A 20,069-nucleotide genomic window follows, 5' to 3' on the forward strand; every position below is an offset into this window, starting at 1 on the left:
GGTATTCAGAGGCAGATTTCCAAAGTCCTTAGTCAAATGCAAGAAGATCAGGTGCTGCGGTGGAGTGGAGTCAGTCAGGTTCAGGCTGTTTCTGCAAAACATTAGTTGTGTGACCTTGGACAATCCCTAACATCTCACCCTTATTATATTAAAGACTAAGAGATTGAACTGGTGACCTAGTAAAGGTCTTTCAAAATATAAAATTAAATGAAAACAGTTTGTAAACTCATATAAAATAAGATTTAACACAGTTTTTGCAAGGCATTCTACTTGCAAAGGTAAACCTTAGACTTTAAAATTTTAAATTGGATGACTATGCACATAATGCATTAAAACGATACATGAATCAAAAAATCATCAGGACAGAAACGTTTAAAGTACACCCTATATCTTAAATCCTCAAGAGAGTAATTAAATTCTTCCAATTTCACATCCAACGTCTCTGTGACGCTGGGTCTTTGGCCCTATGTCTAGTTAAGGCCAAACGGGATTGGGAGTGGGGCTGAAAGAGCTCTACGTTGTACGTACTTTATAATTTTATTTATTTATTTCAAGGGTTGAGAGTCTAGGTCTTTATTTCTTCGAGGGCGCTGGCAAATTTCTGGACTGGCTGACTCTAATCCCGAATCTGAAGGAACTCTGTGCGATGAAACGCAGCTCCGTGTAAATAACGTGATCACAGAGGAGTGCCACCTCAGATGCAGGGAAAGGGCGGCGGAATTGCAGCCCCGCGTTTACTCTCCGCGTCCCCTCCACGGTTTGCAGGGGGGAAAGTCACCACTCAGTGTTCAGGCGCTGGGAGGGCGGGGCAGTTACACGCGTCCACTGAGTCCTGACGGACCCAGGAAGGTGTAGTAATGCGGGGTGCTCCCTGGGACACCCCTCGTGACGCCTCGCGTCTGACAACGAAGCGGCTGGAATCCGCCCACACCTAATTCTGGGGCAGGAGGTCCCCGCCCGCATGGGGGCGAATCGTCGCCTCCGCAGGGGGAAGGCGTTCCTTACTAGGAGGAACGGCCGCGCCCCCAAGGCTTCGCTCCGCCCCCAGCCAGCAAGTAAGTCAGTCGGTGGGGGCGGGGCCGGAAAAAAATGGATGCTCGGGACACTCGACCCGTGGCCAGGCGATGCGGGAGGGCGGGGCCGAGGAGGAGAAAGCCGGACTCTGCGCGCCGGGGACGCGCGACAGAGCGGCGGCCGCGCAGCCGCCCTGCCTCCCTCGTGGGTTGGCACGCCCAGGTCGGCACCACGCTCCTCCCCCACCATCAAGGCCGAGCTGCGCACGCGTTACACGACTGCCGCCTCTGCCGCCTCTCCCCCTTGCAGGGCTCTAAGGCGGGGCGGCGAGTCCGGCCGGCTTGGCGCCGCAGTCACAGCCTTCTGGGACCCGTTGAACCGAACTGTCTCGAGGGCTGGTCCAGGAGGCAGACGCAGGAAGAAGGAGCTCAGGGGAGTGCCGCCGTTCCACCGCGGCTGAGGAAAATGGTGTTCGAGTCGGTGGTCGTGGATGTCTTGAACCGGTTCTTGGGAGACTATGTGGTGAACGTGGATACGTCCCAGCTCACTCTGGGCATCTGGGGAGGTAACAAGATCGCTTTCGTCCCCAATCTCTTCCCTTCCGACCCCTCGTTGCCGGAGCCTGACCCTGCCTTCTTGGGGCCTCGGGCGCGTCCACCTGTCGCCGCCACCTGCCGCCGCCCTCGTGGGGTCAAATTACGTAAAGCGGCAGTTCCGGGGCGACTGCCCGCCAGTTGTTTATATTTTGGCAGCAGCTGGGTGGGTTCGTGGGTGCGGGAGGAAAAGGCCCCCTTTTCAGAGCCGAGCACCTGAGGCGACCCGCAGTGGACTCCAGCAGTCTGGAGTTCAAATTCCGCAGACGCGCCGCTTTCTGCCCCGGCGGTCGGGCTTCTCTGAGCCGCGCGTGCAGAGGCGGCGACAGGCTCCTGGGCCGGGCCTCCTCCCCGTCCTGTTCTCCCGTGGGTTGTGACGGAGGCCCGGGAGAGTCCGTGGAGTGGCGCACGTTCCCTCGCACGTGAAGGCGACGCGCTGGGACCAAGGACGCTGTCCTTCCCTGCCTGCCCAGCGTCCCCAGCCTCCCCATGTGGCTAAACCGTGCATTTCTCGGCCCCTCCTCCAGACCAGCCCCCTGGACTCCGGGCTCCACGCCTGGGTTGGGCTGATAGCAGAAAGCGAAACTCCTGTGCCATAATTCAAGTGGTTGGTGGTGTGTTTTCAGTTCATACTCTGACCCGCGAGTGTGTCTCGTTTGTAAGGCTTTGGGGTTTTGTGGGTCAGAGAGAAAAATTTTTTTGAGAAACTCGGTTCGCTGTGCAACATTTCAGACCTTCAAACGGCTGGGATGAACATGCTATTATTTTGCTTAGCTTACTTGCCTTAGATGGTGAAAGACCAAAGTTTTACTTTAAATAATACAATAAAACTTGTCAGTTTACTCTGGTGCTCTCCCTTACTTGGAGCCTCATTTTTAGAGCTTCCATTTGTTTTTTGTATTATAGCTTTATTTTAAACACCCTCTAGAAATTAGATCCCTTTTCTTTATTAAATGAGTCTCCTGGAACAAAGTTAGGGTTAATTTTTGTGTCTGACTCTCATCTACAGCTGACCCTTGAACAACAAAATTTGAATTATGCGAGTCCACTTGTACCTGGATTTTTTTCCAGTAAATATAGTGAAAATGTTTTGGCGATTTGCAACAATTTGAAAAACATTTTTTCTGTAACTTTATTGTAAGAATGAAGTATATAATGCATATACAAAATACTTTGCTAACAGCTGTGTAACCTTATTTGCCTTTGAAGTACTTTGTTGTCATTCTAGTTAAATAGATAAGTATTGCTTCATAGCAACCTATAATCCTATTTAAGCAAGTGCCAAAGAAACTTTCCTCTGACAGCTTCCAAAAATCAAATTCAAAAAGGTACTTTTACCTCTAGTTAACTCTGATATTTTCCAGAGGGCCCCTAGAACATGTCAGAGGAACATTTTCTCATTGGAGAAAATATTTAACTAATTTGGCTTATTTATCTGATAAATATTTACCTAAAAAGCACTGTCAAAAAGAATGATGCTAAACTTTGTTACTGAATGTTTGGTATTACAGAAGTATTCAAATTTCCTTATGACAACAACTGTCTTACAGTAAGCTCTCATCAGAACTTTAATCTTTGTCATTTGTAAATCTTTTTTCATCTATACTCACTGTTTATTACTCCTAAACTAGTAAGAAACTAGATTTCAGCAGAACAGGTATTAGTTACGTAAGATTAAGTAAAAACTAAAGAAGATGATTTTGTAACTTTTTGTTTCAAATGTTGATAAAGTGTTTTAAGCTTTTTCTTTTAAGCTGACAACAGTTTAGTGAATGACTGCCTTTATAAGCAGAATTGAAACTTTATCTTTCTCTCTACCTGATCCCTCCAGAATTTAAAAACTCTCAGTGACTATTTTTATATTTCATGGCAATATGTTTATTTGCACAAGTTCAATAAGAATCTCCTTTCCTTGTAAGAAGACTAATTAAAAACACAAGCTATACTACCAAAGCTTTGACTGAAATGTCATACCTGAGAGACATGTGTGTAAACTCAGATATGAACAGACAGCTTTAAGGAACTAAGATTGACTTTATAAAGCCAACAAAGCCCCTTAGAAGAACTGTCCTAGTACCTTGCTTACAGAGTTCCCAGCAGCCTTACCAGGTGAGTAAAGAAGGTCACTTCCTGGCAAGTGCAAGAACCTCAGGAATGTCTTGGGAACCTCAAGAAGAGAGGAATTCACCCAAATGTACAGGTACTGCAGGCACAACCTGATGGCAAGTCTGGCTTGGCTTTCTGGCCTCAAGAAGCCTTTAAAAGTCCAATCTGAAATTCCTTATAAAAAGTTCCAGCAAAGCATATTTAAAAGAGCCTATGTAATCAATTGCTCTTCTTGCTGCACTTATGCAAATAATCAACCGTTAATTATTTTCTTAATCTGGCTGCTTCTAATAAAAATAAGGGTGATTTTAGAGAAAAGTATTGTTTCAATAATGCAGTCTTATCTATACTAAATCCTAATACTAGTCATTGAGATGTAAACTTGATCTAGAATTCCAGTCCCCCATAATGGCCTGGCTAATGCCCCTACTGGGCCCCTTAATAACAGTTTGTAGTTTACTCTTAGTTGACCCTTGTGTCCTCAGGTTCCTCCAACAGCGGCTAACCCAGATGACCCGGGTCGCCACCAACCAGATGTTACTTCACCGTTATGTACCTCTTCCCACTGAACCCCTTTCTTCAGCCCAATACCAGCCTTAAATCCCCACAACACCCCTTGTCAGCCAGAAGTAGCCAGATCGAGTCGTTGCCCATTATGACCAAAAGGCTGGAATGTTAGGCTGGAGGAAGGAAAAACAAGGACATGCACAAAGAACAGAGAGATACCATAAAAGGAGAGCAGACCAGACCCCAAAGTCCATGCCTTATTTGGAAAGGGGACAGCTCTTCCTGAATGCCATCCTTCTGATGTGCCAACTAAGACCCGATGTCAGCCTCCTCCTTTTTGGAAGGAAAAAAGTTTCTAGTCTATTATGTCACCTTTAGCCAATCATACCTCTCCATGCCCCCTAGGATAGCTTGCCCACTCCTCCCCCTCCTAACCCCTTATAAGTCCCCACCTCCCTAACTGGGTGTGACTTCCCCAGCCTGTGATAGCCAGACTGCGGAACATCACCGGGGAGTTGCACTCAAATAAACTACCTGGCTCTTTGTTGCCTCTCTTTGCCTGCTTATTTTGGTTAGAATTTATTGGAATTTATCTTACACATATTCTTTGCTGTTTGTATAATTTGAAGTGTCTGTTGGGATCTTTTGCTTATTTAAAACTCTTTTCTTTCTTTCTATTGAGATTTAATTCACAAACCACTGAATTCACCCTTTTAAAATATACAATTTGGTGTTTTTTAGTATAGTCACAAAATTATGCAAGTATTTTCACTGTCTAATTCCAGAACATTTTCAATACCCCATAAGTAAACCTCATACTAATTAGCAGTCCCTCAAAATTCCCTCCTGTTCTCCCCACCCCACCTCTGGCAACCACTCATCTACTTTCTGCCTGTATTGATCTATCAATTCTTCGACATTTCATTTAAATAGAATCATACAATATAAGTGGCTTTTTGTTTCTTTCTTCCTTCAATTAGAATTACATTTTCAAGATTCATCCATGTTGTGTCAGTATTTTATTCCTTTGACTGTATAATATTTCATTGTATGGATACATCACATTGTCTATCCATTTATTAGTTGATAACTGTGTAAGTTATACTTTCTGGCTTTTATGAGTAATGCTGCTATGAACATTTCCTGTACAGGTTTTTGTGGATACATATTTTAGATTCTCTTGAGTTGTGTGTTACCTAAGGGTGGATTGCTGAGTCATAAGGTAACTAAATCTGACCTTTTTTAAGAACTGCCAAACTTGCAAAGTGTCTGTTTTCTCACTGTTGAGTGTTGAGAATTCTTTAACTATTATGGATCAAGCCCTTTGTTAGATGTGTGATTGAAAATATTTTTTCCCAGTCTTTTTCAAGTCTTTCTCTCACAAAACAAAATTTTAAGTATTGATGAAGTCCAAGTCCAGTGAGTCAATTTTTTTTTTATGGTCGTGGGGAAAATTGGAGTTCCTTTGGCCAGGATCCTCACCTGACCCTAAACTACTTGATGATTTAATTGGCCTACTGCTAGGCTACTGCTTCCACACCCATAGGCAATAAGCTAGTATTGACTGAGTCACTGTATAAAGAGCTCTGCCAAGTGCTCTGGGCAGAGGGAGACCCAAGGATGATTACAACCTGCAGATTGTTGGATGCAGATGTATTTCTAGTGCTTGACCTGTATAAACTCTTTTACTACAAGAATGTTCCATTGTCATTCCGTGGTCTCCCTGAATCAATAGTGCACTTGCTGGGAGCCAAAAACCTCAGACAAGATAATGGGCTATACTTTTTGTTTTATCTATGAAATCTTTGCTTAACTTTAAGTCACAAAGATTTTTCTCCTATATTTTCTTCCAGAAGTTTTATAATTTCATATTTTACATTTAGATTTTTGGTCCATTTTTGTGTAAGGTGCTGTATAGGTTGAAGGTTGAGGTTCGTTTGCATGTGGATGCAAATGTCAATTGCTCCAGCACCATTTGATGAAAAGAATATTCTTTCTCCATTGGATTATTTTTGCACTTTTGTAAAAAATTCAGTAGATTACATTTTTAGGTTAATTTTTGAATTATAATCTGTTTCAGTGATCTGTGTGTCCATCTTTTCACCAACACCACACTTTTCTGTATAACTGTAGCTTTATATAAGTCTTGAAATCAGGTAATAATGATCCTTCTAACTTTAGTGTTTATCATATTTTTAAAATAATGTATCAGTGTTTTGTAGAGTTTGGTTATATCTTGATAAATGAAGTTTAAATTATAGCTGAAACTGTTAAAAAATCTAGAATTTAAAACAGTAATTTTGATAAATTTAGAGGATTAAAACTGAAAATTTCAATAATAGAAACTGGATGCTGCATAGGAAAAATACTAAGATTATAGACTTAATATTTAATGGTCAGATGCCAGAAGGACCTGTTTTTATTGTAAGCTTTTACTAGACTTCTTTGTAATAATATGGCTAATTTCATTATTAGCATATCAGTAGTATTAATTATTATTCAGGAGTTACATGAATGATTTCAAACCTAATAGTGGGTATAGTGCTCTGAAAATTCATTTCCCAGATGGTTTTTAGAAATTAGAATCCATTTTTTCCTTAGACACATTGTTATATATGAATGGAGAGTTTCCAAAACCTAATTACAGTGTAGCACAGTAGTGCTACTATGTTGGGTCCTGTATAGTAAGTGGTCCTAACACCACTTGAGTGCAGAAAGCATCTATTTAGTGGGAGAGGAAAGTGGTGTTGAGCTTCGTTTTAAACTCTTGGCAAATTTTGATGTTGGTAAAATACTTTTTATACACTGCTATTTCCAATTTTCCACCCTTCCTGTATTTCACCTTCTTAGGGAGGTGGTGTTAGTATTCATAGACTCATATGAAATTCATCTCCTAACTTTCCCAGGCAATCTCCATTTTACATTATCTTCAAGAGCTAGGCTGCATCAGAATCAGCCATATGTGTTTGTTATAAACACAGATTTTTGGACTACTACCCAAAGGTTATAATTTATGTGGAGTAGGTCACCAAAATCTTCCTTTTTTTAAGATGATATGGGTTTGTGATATACAACTAGGTGTAATTAAGAGCACTTTGCAGGGCAAAAATATTAGAAATTCTGAGGCTGAAGCAGTAGTAAGGGTGGCTTGTTGAGAGAATTATCATTTATAACACAGGGAGTACTTGTACCTCTCCTTTTTTACATAGTTTTTTTCCTTTTTCTCTCATTTTCTCCAACAATACTTGGACAAATCTGAAATTGTTTTTTTTTATACCTGACATGTTTATGTTACATAGGATGCTCAGATTTCTTGTTATTTTAACTAACTTGCATATTTTGTTTTTGAAATGTTAATCTCCTACTGATCTCTTTATAATGGAGTCTTATGTTCAGTGCCCACTACTGCAAATCCCCAGTATACCAGTGGCTCTGTAGGAAGATGAAGATTCAGTGAGGGCATAGTTCTTAATTGTAAATTCCTCTGTGATAGGAATATACTGGGGAATCAAACAAATGATTGTTATAGTTTAGTGATTACTAAATTTAATTTCTCAAGTATTATTTTTACTTTTATGTTCTGAGATACTTTCATAGGACTTTAAGGTTGAAAGGGAACATTTTATTACGAAAAGTGTTCAGACATACATCAGTGTTATAAAATTTTACAGTCCATATCCATATATTCACTATCTAGAGTCTATCATTAACTATATTTTAACAGCTTTATTGAGTTATAGTTGACATAGTAAAATGCACATATTTAAAGTCTACAATTTGATAAATTTTGACCTATGTATACACCTGGAAGACTGTCATTACAGTCAAGTTAACAAACATATCCTTTGCACCCAAAAGTTTCTTTCCTCCTCACCCAGAGCCATGCAGTATTCTGATTTTTTTCTATCATGCATACCTCTATTTGTGGTTTACTGAGGTTTTTTTTTTTTTCAGAAATGTGTGTTGGGTTTCATAAAATGATTTTTCTCCATCTGTTGATACGGTAGTATTTTTTTCAATCTTTTGATGTAATTGATTACATTAATTGGTTTTTAAATATTAAACCATGCGTTCATAACTGAAATAAATCCCACTTCATCATAGTATGTAATTATTTTTATGCATTGTTGGATTCAATTGCTGATATTTTACTGAGGATTGTTGTTTCTGTGTTCAGGAGAGATATTGCTATTTCTTGTCATTTCTTTACCTAGTTTTAGTAATAGGCTAATGCCGACCTCATGGATGTATTCCCTCTCTTCTTGTTTTCTGGAAGAGTTTATAAGGGATTAATGTCATTTTTGCCTTAAATGTTTGGTAGAACATTAGTAAAACTGGACATTATGCTTTCAGTTTTGAAAGATGATTATTGATTCAGTTTCTAAAATAAATACAGGTCTATTCAGATTATTTTGTCTTGTGAGTTTTGGTAGAATGTATCTTTCAAGGAATTTGTACAATTTGTCTATAAATTTGTGAGCATGTTCATAATTTTCCTTTATTATCCTTTTACTCTCCATGGGTTTGGTAGTGATGGCCCTTCCTTTGATTTCTGATACTATTAATTTGTGTCTTTTCTCATTCTTCCTTAGTTATCCTGGCTAGGGAGTTTTCGATTTTGTCAATCTTTTCAAAGAGCCAACTTTTTTTGGTTTCATTGATTTTTTTCCTCCCGCTCTCTTGGTTTTCTGTATTAAATTTCTTTGATTTCTGCTCTAATTCTTATTATTTCTTTTGTTCTGCTTATTTAGGATTTAATTTGCTTTTCTTTCTCTAGATTCTTGAAGTGGAGGCTTACTTAGATTATTGATTTTAGATCTTCTTTTCTGATATATGCATTTGGTGGTATACACTTTCCTCCAAACCCTATTTTTACTTCATGTCACAGATCTTGATAAGTTGTATTTTCATTTGATTAAAAATATTAAAAAATATATTTTGTGACTTCTTTGACCTATGTGTTATTTAAAATTAATGTTTATTTCATCTTCATATATTTTGATATTTTCTAGCTTTTTCTGTTACCAGTTTCTAGTTTAATTCCATTTGTGGTCTGAAAGCAAACTTTGTATGACTTCTGTTCCTTTGCATTTGTTAAGGTATATTTTTTGGCCCAGAGTGTGATTTATGTTGGTGAATGTTTCATGTGAGCTTCAGAAGAATGTGTACTCTGCTGCTGTTGATGAAATGTGTAAATTTCCAGTTACATGCCTTTAGTTTTAAGTTGTCTGTCTCTTTATATTTAAGGTGGGTTTCTCAGAGATACTTTATAGTTGGGTTTTGTTTTTTTATCTGCTCCATCAAGTTCTGTCTTTTAAATGGTATAATCAGACCATTCACATTTAATTTAAAGTGATTGTTGATGTAGACGGGTTAATGAATTTATATCATATTTCTTCCTCTTTTCTATTTGTTACATATCTTTCTCACTTTTAAAAATCTCCCTCTTTTTCTGCCTTCTCTTCTTTTACTTGAGCATTTTATATGGTTTTCCTAGCATATCAATTTTACTTACTAAAAAAAATTTTTTTAGCCTTAGAATTTCAGTATACATTGAAAACTAATCTAAGTTACTTTCAAATAGCACTGTACTGCTTCAGTGGATAATGGAGGTATCTTACAACAGTATTGCATTCCATCCCTCTGCCCCTATAATATTGCTGTCATTTATTTCACTTATCCATAAGCTGTACTCAACCAGAGCACTGTTGCTATTATTATTATTTGAACAGTTTTCCATTAGATCATTAAGAATAAGGGAAATAAAAGGCTTAATTTTACTTTGACTTATTCCTTATCAAATGCTCTTGGAAAACTGAGTTACTAACCTATATCATTTTCCTTCTCTTTGAAAACTTTTATATTCCTTGCAAGGGAGGTCTGCTGGCAACAAGTTACATCGGTTTTTGTTTGAGGGTTTTTATTTCTCCTCCACCCCACCATCTTCCCCATTTAAAAAAATTGTGGTAAAATATACAGAACTTGAAACATATCATTTAACCCATTTTTAAGTGTATATACTGTTCAGTGGCATTAAGTATATTCACATTGTTGTGAATCCATCTCCAGAATTCTTTTCATCTTGCAAAACTGGAATACTGTACCCTAAGCAATAACTACCCATTCCACTCCCCTCATCCCATGGCACCGTCATTCCTTTTTCTGTCTCTGAATTTTAGATTATTCTGGTACCTCATATAAGTGTTATCATGCAATATTTGTCCTTTTGTGGATGAGTTATTTCACTTAGCATGTTTTCCAGGTTCATCTTTGTTGTCACATAAGTCAGAATTGCATTCATTTTGGGGGCTGAATAATATTCCACTGTTTGCAGTACCATGTTTTATTTCCCCATCTGCCGATAGACATGTGGGTTCCTTGCATCTTTTGGCTATTGTGAATAATGTTGCTACAAATGAGTGTACAATTATGTCCAAGCCCCTGCTTTCATATATTTTGTGTATATACCCACAAGTGCAGTTGCTGGGTCATGTGATTCTGTTTTTGATTTTTGAGGAACTATAATACTACTTTCCAAGGATGCACCTTAATACATTTCTACCAACAGTGCCCAAGGATCCGTTTTTCCACATCCTCATAAAAATGTGTTGTTTTTTGTTTTGTTGTCATAGCCATCCTACTACTGTGTGTTTTCCTTGTTAATTTTCTGGTTCTATCCATTATTGAAGTCATGTATTGAAGTCTCCTGTTATAGAACTATTTCTCTCTTCAGTTCTGTCAATATTTGCTTCATATGCTTTTGAACTCTGATGTTTGATTATAATTGTTACATCTTTTTAGTGAATTGACCTGTTTATCATTATAGAATGTCCTCTTTTTGTCTCTTGTGACAGCTTTTGACTTAGTCCATTTTGTCTAATATATAGCCATCTTTGCTCCCTTTTGGTTATTTGCATTGAAAATCTTTCTATTCTTTTACCTTGAACCTATGTGTATCCATAGAGCTAACATGAGCCTCTTATAGACAGCATATAGTGGGATCCTGGGTTTTGTTTTTAATCCATTCTGACCCCCTCGTGTTTTGACTGGAGATTTTAAACTATTTACATTTAAAGTAATTACTGATAGGGAAGGACTTACTATTGTCATTTTCTGTTAATTTTCTGTTTGTCTTACAACTTTTTGTCTTTATCTTTCTTCATTGCTTTCATTTGTATTGAGTCAATTTTTTTGTGCTGACACATTTTGATTCCTTTTTTTCCTTTTGTGTATATTCTACTAATATTTTCTTTGTGGTTCCACAGGGATTACATATATCTCAATGCTGTAATATATTTCAAACTGATACCAACTTAACTTCAGTCACATACAGTAACTTTACTCCTTTACAGCTCACCTCCCCAACTTTACTATTGCTGTAGCAAATGACATCTTTATATTTATTTATTTATTTATTTGTTTGTTTGTTAGTTTTTTTATGAAGGTATGATTGATATACACTCTTATGAAGGTTGCACATTAAAAAACAATGTGGTTATTACATTTACGCATATTATCAAGTCCCCACCCGTACCCAAATGCAGTCACTGTGTATCCGTGCAGCAAGATGCCACAGATCCACTATGTGCCTTCTCTATGCTACACTGTTCTCCCCGTGATTCCCCACACCATGTGTACTAAACATAATACCCCTCAATCCCCTTCTCTCTCCCTCCCCACCTGCCCTCCCACACCCCTCCCCTTTGGTAACCACTAGTTCATTCTTGGAGTCTCTGAGTCTGCTGCTATTTTGTTCCTTCAGTTTTACTACATTGTTATACTCCACAAATGAGGGAAATCATTTGGCATTTGTCTTTCCCTGCCTCACTTATTTCACTGAGCATAATGCCCTCCAGCTCCATCCATGTTGTTGCAAATGGTAGAAATACTTTCTTTCTTATGGCCAAATACTATTTCATTGTGTCTATGTGCCACATCTTCTTTATCCATTCATTTACTGACGGACACTTAGGTTGCTTCCATATCTTGGCTATTGGAAAAAGTGCTGCGGTATGTCTTTTTGAATCTGAGAACTTGTATTCTTTGGGTAAATTCCAATGAGTGGGATTCCGGGTCAAATGGTATTTCTATTTTTGTTTTTTGAGGAACCTCCATATTGCTTTCCACAATGGTTGAACTAGCTTACATTCCCACCAGCACTGTAGGAGGGTGCCCCTTCCTCTGCATCTTCCCCAGCATTTGTTGTTCTTAGTCTTTTCGATGCTGGCCATCCTTACTGGTGTGAGGTGATATGTCATTGTGGTTTTTATTTGCATTTCCCTGATGATTAGTGATGTGGAGCATCTTTTCATGTGTCTGTTGGCCATCTGAATTTCTTCTTTGAATAACTGTCTCTTCGTATCCTCTGCCCATTTGTTAATCAGGTTATTTGCTTTTTGGGTGTTGAGGTGTGTAAGTTCTTTATATATTTTGAGTGTTAACCCCTTGTCAGATATGTCATTTACAAATATATTCTCCCATACTGTAGGATGCCTTTTAGTTTTGTTGATGGTGTCCTTTGATGTACAGAAACTTTTTAGTTTGATGTAGTCCCATGAGTTCATTTTTGCTTTTGTTTCCCTTGCTCGAGGAGATGCGTTCAGGAAGAAGTTGCTCATGCTTATATTCAAGAGATGTTTGCCTATGTTGTCTTCTAAGAGTTTTATGGTTTCATGACTTACATTCAAGTCTTTAATCCATTTTGAGTTTACTTTTGTGTAGGGTTAAACAATAATCCAGTTTCATTCTCTTGCATGTAGCTGTCCAGTTTTGCCAACAGCAGCTGTTGAAGAGGCTGTCATTTCCCCATTGTATATCCATTGCTCCTTTAATGTATATTAATTGACTATATATGGTTGGGCTTATATCACGACTCTCTAGCCTGTTCCATTGGTCTATGGGTCTGTTTTTGTCCCAGTACCAAATTGTCTTGATTACTGTGGCTTTGTAGCAGAGCTTGAAGTTGGGGAGTGTAATGCCCCCAGCTTTATTCTTCCTTCTCAGAATTGCTTTGGCTATTTGAGGTCTTTTGTGGTTCCATATGAATTTTAGAATGATTTTCTCTTGTTCTTAGTACTGTTGAAGGATGCAGTTGGTATTTTGATAGGAATTGCATTGAATCTATAGAGTGCTTTAGGCAGGATGGCCATTTTGGCAATATTAATTCTTCCTATCCATGAGCACAGGATGTGTTTCCATTTATTGGTATCTTCTTTAATTTCTCTTAAGAGTTTCTTGTAGTTTTCATGGTATAGGTCTTTCACTTCCTTGGTTAGGTTTATTCCTAGGTATTTTATTCTCTTTGATGCAATTGTGAATGGAATTGTTTTCCTGATTTCTCTCTCTGCTAGTTCATCGTTAGTGTATAGGAATGCCACAGGTTTCTGTGTATTAATTTTGTGTCCTGCAACTTTGCTGAATTCAGATATTAGTTCTAATAGTTTTGGAGTGGATTCTTGAGGGTTTTTTTATGTACAATATCATGTCATCTGCAAACAGGGACAGTTTAACTTCTTCCTTGCCAATCTGGATGCCTTTTATTTCTTTGTGTTGTCTGATTGCCATGGCTAGGACCTCCAGTACTATGTGGAATAAAAATGGGGAAAGTGGGCATCCTTGTCTTGTTCTCAATCTTAAAGGAAAAGCTTTCAGCTTCTCACTGTTAAGTATAATGTTGGCCATGGGATTGTCATATATGGCCTTTATTATGTTGAGGTATTACCCTCTCTACCCATTTTGTTGAGAGTTTTTATCATGAATGGATGTTGAATTTTGTCAAATGCTTTTTCAGCATCTATACAGATGATCATGTGGTTTTTGCCCTTCTTTTTGTTGATGTGGTGGATGATGTTGATGTATTTTCGAATGTTGTACCATTCTTGCATCCCTGGAATAAATCCTACTTGATCATGATGGATGATCTTTTTGATGTATTTTTTAATTTGGTTTGCTAATATTTTGTTGAGTATTTTTACATCCATGTTCATCAGGGATATTGGTCTGTAATATTCTTTTTTTGTGGTGTCTTTGCCTGGTTTTGGTATTAGAGTGATGCTGGCCTCATGGAATGAGTTTGGAAGTACTCCCTCTTCTTCTACTTGTTGGAAAACTATAAGGAAGATGGGTATTAGGTCTTCCCTAAATGTTTGATAAAATTCAGCGGTGAAGTGATCTGGTCCAGGGGTTTTGTTCTTGGGTAGTTTTTTGGTTACCTGTTCAATTTCATTGCTGGTAATTGGTCTGTTCAGATTTTCTGTTTCTTCCTTGGTCAGCCTCGGAAGGTTGTATTTTTCTAGAAAGTTGTCCATTTCTTCTAGGTTATCCAGTTTGTTAGCATATAATTTTTCATAGTATTCTCTAATAATTCTTTGTATTTTTGTGGTGTCTGTAGTGATTTTTCCTTTTTCATTTCTGATTCTGTTTATGTGTGTGGACTCTTTTTTTCTTGATAAGTCTGGCTAGGGGTTTATCTGTTTTATTCATTTTCTTGAAGAACCAGCTCTTGCTTTCATTGATTCTTTCCATTGTTTTATTGTTCTTGATTTTATTTATTTCTGCTCTAATCTTTATTACGTCCCTCCTTCTACTGACTTTGGGCCTCATTTGCTGTTCTTTTTCTAGTTTCATTAAGTGTGAGTTTAGACTGCTTATATGGGGTTCTTATTTTCTGAGGTAGGCCTGTATTGCGATATACTTTCCTCTTAGCATGGCCTTTGCTGCGTCCCACAGATTTTTGTGGTGTTGAATTATTGTTGTCATTTGTCTCCATTTATTGCTTGATCTCTTTTTTTATTTGGCCATTGAGACATCTTTGTATATTATGTACCTATTGCAATGGGCTTGTAATTTTTCATTCTTTTGTCTTTTAAATCTATAAAAGAACAATAAGTGGACTTACTAAGGAAAATTACAATAATACTAGTTTTATATTTGCACATGTATTTGCCTTTACTGGAGAAATTTTTATTTTTATATGGCTTTGTTACTTCTAGTGTAATTATTTCCAACTTGAGGGACTCCCTCTAAAATATCTTGTAAGGTAGATCTTCTGATAATGAACTCCCTCAGCTTTTCTTTATCTGAGAATAACCTAATTGTTCCCTTATTTTTGGAGTAGGTATATTTTACTAGGTAAAATGTCCTAGCTTTACTGTTTTTTTTTTTCTTTAAATATTTTAAATATACTTTTCTCTGTTTCTGGTTTGTAAGTTTTCTGCTGAGAAATCTACTGATGATCTTACTGAGGATCCAGTATATATGTCAGGTTGCTTTTCTCTTGCTGCCTTTAATATTCTCTCTCTTTGCTTATCATGCTTCTTGGTTGAGATTCTTGGATTCATATATCCATGTCTTTCCTCAAATTTGAGAACTTTTTGGCCATTATTTCTCAAGATAAACTCTCTGCCCCTTTATCTTTACTCCTTTTGGGATCCCCATCTATGCATATATTGATCCACTTAATGATGTCCTATAAGTCCTTTAGGCTGTGTTCAGTTTTCTTTCCTTTTTCTTTTTGACCCTCACTGTGTGTGTGTGTGTGTGTGTGTGTGTGTGTGTGTGTGTGTGTGTGTGTGTGTGTGTGTGTGTGTGTATGTAGGAGAGCAAGGTACAGGCTTTTATTTAGAAATAAAGTGAGAGGAGAGAGCTCCTGGCTCATGCCAGGAGGGGACAAGAGAGCCCCCCCCTCACTCTGTATTTTTAAGTAACCTGTTGTGGATAAAGTGAAGGTTCCAATGGCCAGGATTTCACCTGTCCCTGGTTGGCTAGCTCACCACATACATGTGGGCAATATGTTCTTACTTACTCTATATAAGGAGCTCTGCCCAGTGCTCTGGGCAACAGGGGGGCGACAGGCTGCAAGGCTGCAGGAGAGGAGAGACTGGAGTGGTGGCAGCGCCGAGGACAGACTGAGATGGCTGTGGCGGTAGAGAGGCCCAGAGGCAGAGGCCAGCCTGCTGCATATAGACTCATTCTGAGTGAACAGGATTCTAGTGATTGACCTGCTACTGTGGAAATAAAGTTGGGTATAAACCCTTTCACCCCAAGAACATTCCACTGTCATTTCTTTGATCTTATTGAATCCATAGTGAACTTGTCCAGAGCTGAAACCCATTGGCGAGACACCTGTCTTCAAGTTTACTGATTTTTTTTTTTTTGCCTGTTTCAGCCTGCTCTTGCTTTTCTCTAGTAAATTTTTCAATTCATTTATTCCTTGTGCTTGTGTTGGTGTATGTTTTTCTCTGCTTTTTTTCAAGAGTTTTTTCTTTGTTGTTGATTTAACTTATGCATAACACTGTATAATTTTAAGGTGTGTAACATGTTGAAATTTGATACATTTATATATTGCAGTATGATTGCCACTTTAGCTTAAATTAACACCTTTATTTAATCACCTAACTAGCTTTCCTTTTTTGTGGTGAGAACATTTAGGCTCTAGTTTCTTAGCAGTTTTGAAGTATACAGTAGAGTATTGTTGACTCTAATCACAGTGTTGGGTGTTAGATCTCTAGAACTTATTCATCTCCTAATTGCAAGTTTGTACCCTTTACCAGTTCCCCAGTTCCCCCACATTCCAGTCCCTTGTAGCCACCATTCTATTCTCTGTTTCCATGAGTTTGGCTTTTTAAAATTCTACATATAAGTGATACCTACATTATTTTTCTTTCTCTCCGGCTGATCTCAGTAAGCATAATGCCCTCAAAGTTGTCCGTGTTGTTGCAAGTAGCAGGATTTCTTTCTTATGGCTGAATAATATTCTAATGTATATGGAGCACATCTTTATCCATTCTTCTGTTCTGGACACTTTCATTTCCATATCTCAGCTATTGGGAATTACATTGCAGTAAACATGGGAGTGCATGTATCTTTTTAGCATTTGTTTTCCTTATCTTTGGATATATACGTAGAAGTGGGATTTTTGTAAGATTTATACAAGATTTCATCTTTGATTTTCTGCAGTTTGGTTATATGTGTAGGTGTAGATTTTTTTGGTACTTTCCTATTTCTTGTTCTCTGAACTTTCTGGATCTGTTTGTTACTTTTATCATTAATTTTGGACATTTGCTGCTATTATTTTTCAAAATCTTTGTTTTTCTTGCTTCTTGATCCTCTTTTCCTTTTAGTATTCTTATTACACATTACAGCTTTTACAGTTGTCCTACAGTTCTTGGACATTCTGTTCCATTATTTTCTTCTTGAAATTTTCTCTCTGCATTTCAGTTTGGGAAATTTATATTTACATATCTTTAAGCTTTCAAGTTTGAGGTTTAAAAATATCCAGTTGTTCTGAAATTGATATGGAACCACAAAAGAGCCCGAATAGCCAAAGCAATTGTGAGAAGGAGAATAAAGCTGGGGACATTATGCTCCCCAACTTCAAGCTCTACTACAAAGCCATAGTAATCAAGACAATATGGTACTGGCACAAGAACAGACCCATAGACCAATGGAACACAATATAGAGAGTCCAGATATAAACCCAAACATATATGGCCACTTAATATATGATAAAGGAGCCATGGATGTACAGTGGAGAAATGACAGCCTCTCAACAATTGGTGTTGTCAAAACTGGACAGCTCAATCTAAGAGAATGAAACTGGATTATTGTCTAACTCCATACACAAAAGTAAACTCGAAATGAATCAAAGACTGAATGTAAGTCATGAAACCATAAAACTTTTAGAAGAAAACATAGGCAAAAATGTCTTGAATACAAACACAAGCAACTTTTTCCTGAACACATCTCCTTGGGCCAGGGAAACAAAGCAAAAATGAACAAGTGGGGACTTCATCAAAGTAAAAAGCTTCTCTGTACAGCAAAGGACACCATCAACAGAACAAAAAGGCATCCTACAGTATGGGAGAATATATTCGTAAATGACATATCTAAAGTGGTTATCATCCAAAATATATAAATAATTCACATGTCTCAACACCCAAAAAGCAAATAACCTGATAAAAAATGGGCAGAGGATCTGAACAGACACTTCTCTAAAGAAGAAATTGAGATGGCCAACAGGCACATGCAAAGATGCTCCACATTGCTAATTATCAGGGAAATGCAAATTAAAACCACAATGAGATATCACCTCACACCAGTTAGGATAGGCAACATCAAAAAGACAAGGAACAGCAAATGCTGGTAAGGATGCAGAGAAAGGGGAACCTCCTACACTGCTGGTGGGAATGTAAATTAGTTCAACCATTGTGGAAAGCAATATGGAGGTTCCCAAAATACTAAAAGTAGAAATGCCCTTTGACCCAGTAATTCCACTCCTAGGAATTTACCTGAAGAAAACAAGATCCCAAATTCAAAAAGACATGTGCACTCCTATGTTTACTGCAGCACTATTTACAATAGCCAAGATATGGAGGCAACCTAAGTGTACATCAGTAGATGAGTGGATAAAGAGGTGGTACATATACACAATGGAATATTATTCAGCCATAAGAAGAAAACAAATCCTACCATTTGCAACAACACGGATGGAGCTAGAGGGTATTATGCTCAGTGAAATAAGCCAGGTGAAGAAAGACAAGTACCAGATGATTTCCCTCATTTGTGGAGTACAAAAACAAAGCAAAACTGAAGGAACAAAACAGTAGTAGACTCACAGACTCCAAGAAGAGACTAGCAGTTACCAATAGGAAGGGTGTGGGAATGGTGGGTGGAGAGGAAGGAAGAAGGGGATTAAATAGCATTTTGATTAATATACATAATGTAGGTGGGTTCATGGGTAAGGCAGTAAAGAACAGAGAAGACAAGTAGTGACTCTATAGCATCTTACTACACTGATGGACAGTGACTGCAGTGGGGTGTGTGTGGGGGACTTGATAATTTGGGTGAATGTAGTAACTTCAGTGTTGTTCATGTGAAGCCTTTGTAAGATTATATATCAATGATACCTTAATAAAAAAATTTCCAGTTAATTGCAAGTATACTTAAATACAATTCATTTTTTTGCATATTCTTTTATCATGCTACCTTTCTAGATTTATATTATGTGTATATTTCTGATTAAAATGTTTGCATATGCTAACATTGAGCTACAGCTGCAGAACTTACAGTAAATGATGTTTTAGTCAAACATACAACTGTAGACTAAGTTGAAGAATGAAGGTGAGCTAATTAGATCATAGTTGGTTTTCTGTTGTGTACATTATAACTCTTTTTCCTTAATATGTTGCTTAGGAATGAGGAATACCTAACTTTTTAAAATCAAAATATTTATTTCAATTTCTTTTTAAAATTATCTTTTTTAGGAGCTGTGACCCTGAAGAATCTTGAAATTAAAGAAAATGCCTTGGTAGGTTTTGACCTGTGTAAAACTAGTAATGTTAGTAAATTTAGATATATGGACTTACTCCTGATTTACTTTGTTACCTTAAATGGTTCAAGTTTGAAGAATGTTGTGAAATTTTTATAAAATGTGAATTTTGAAAAATAGACTTTTAAATCTCTTTAAAAGCACAAACTGACAGTGTAATTTTTCTCCATTTAAAAATATTTTTGATATTTATTGTATGGTTTTATTTTAAGTGGTTAACTTATATCTTTAATCGTCAAGTTTTTTGTTTATACTGTTTTAACCATTTTTTATTGTAGAATTCAGTGGCATTAGTTACATTCACAATACTGTGCAACCATCAGCCAGTACCTATTTTTAAAACTTTTCATTATGCCAGAGGGAATCCTGGAATAATTAAGAAATAACTCCATATTCCCTTTCCCTGTAGGCCCTGCTAACCTCAAATCTACTTTCTATCTTTAAATTTGCCTATTCACATAGTTCATAAAAGTGGAATCCTGCTATGATTGTCATTTTGTGTCTGGCTTACTTAGCATAAT

The 20,069-nt window shown here is 37.6% G+C and overlaps 1 protein-coding gene across 3 annotated transcripts in view; it reads left to right on the forward strand.

Moving 5' to 3' along the window:
* The first annotated feature begins 550 nt into the window (after positions 1–550).
* Positions 551–20,069, forward strand: part of VPS13A (vacuolar protein sorting 13 homolog A) — a 233,046-nt gene continuing 213,527 nt past the window's right edge. For 2 of the 3 annotated variants that reach the window (XM_017674002.3, XM_017674001.3), the window contains exons 1-2: positions 551–1,579; positions 19,484–19,527. In XM_017674002.3, the coding sequence (XP_017529491.2) occupies positions 1,090–1,579; positions 19,484–19,527 (534 nt within the window). In that variant the 5' untranslated portion in view covers positions 551–1,089. The remainder of the gene's footprint in view (positions 1,580–19,483; positions 19,528–20,069) is intronic. The other variant, XM_017674000.3, reaches the window with a different exon arrangement.

This window comes from Manis javanica, chromosome 2 (assembly GCF_040802235.1).
Source record: "Manis javanica isolate MJ-LG chromosome 2, MJ_LKY, whole genome shotgun sequence".
Lineage (NCBI taxonomy): Eukaryota > Metazoa > Chordata > Mammalia > Pholidota > Manidae > Manis > Manis javanica.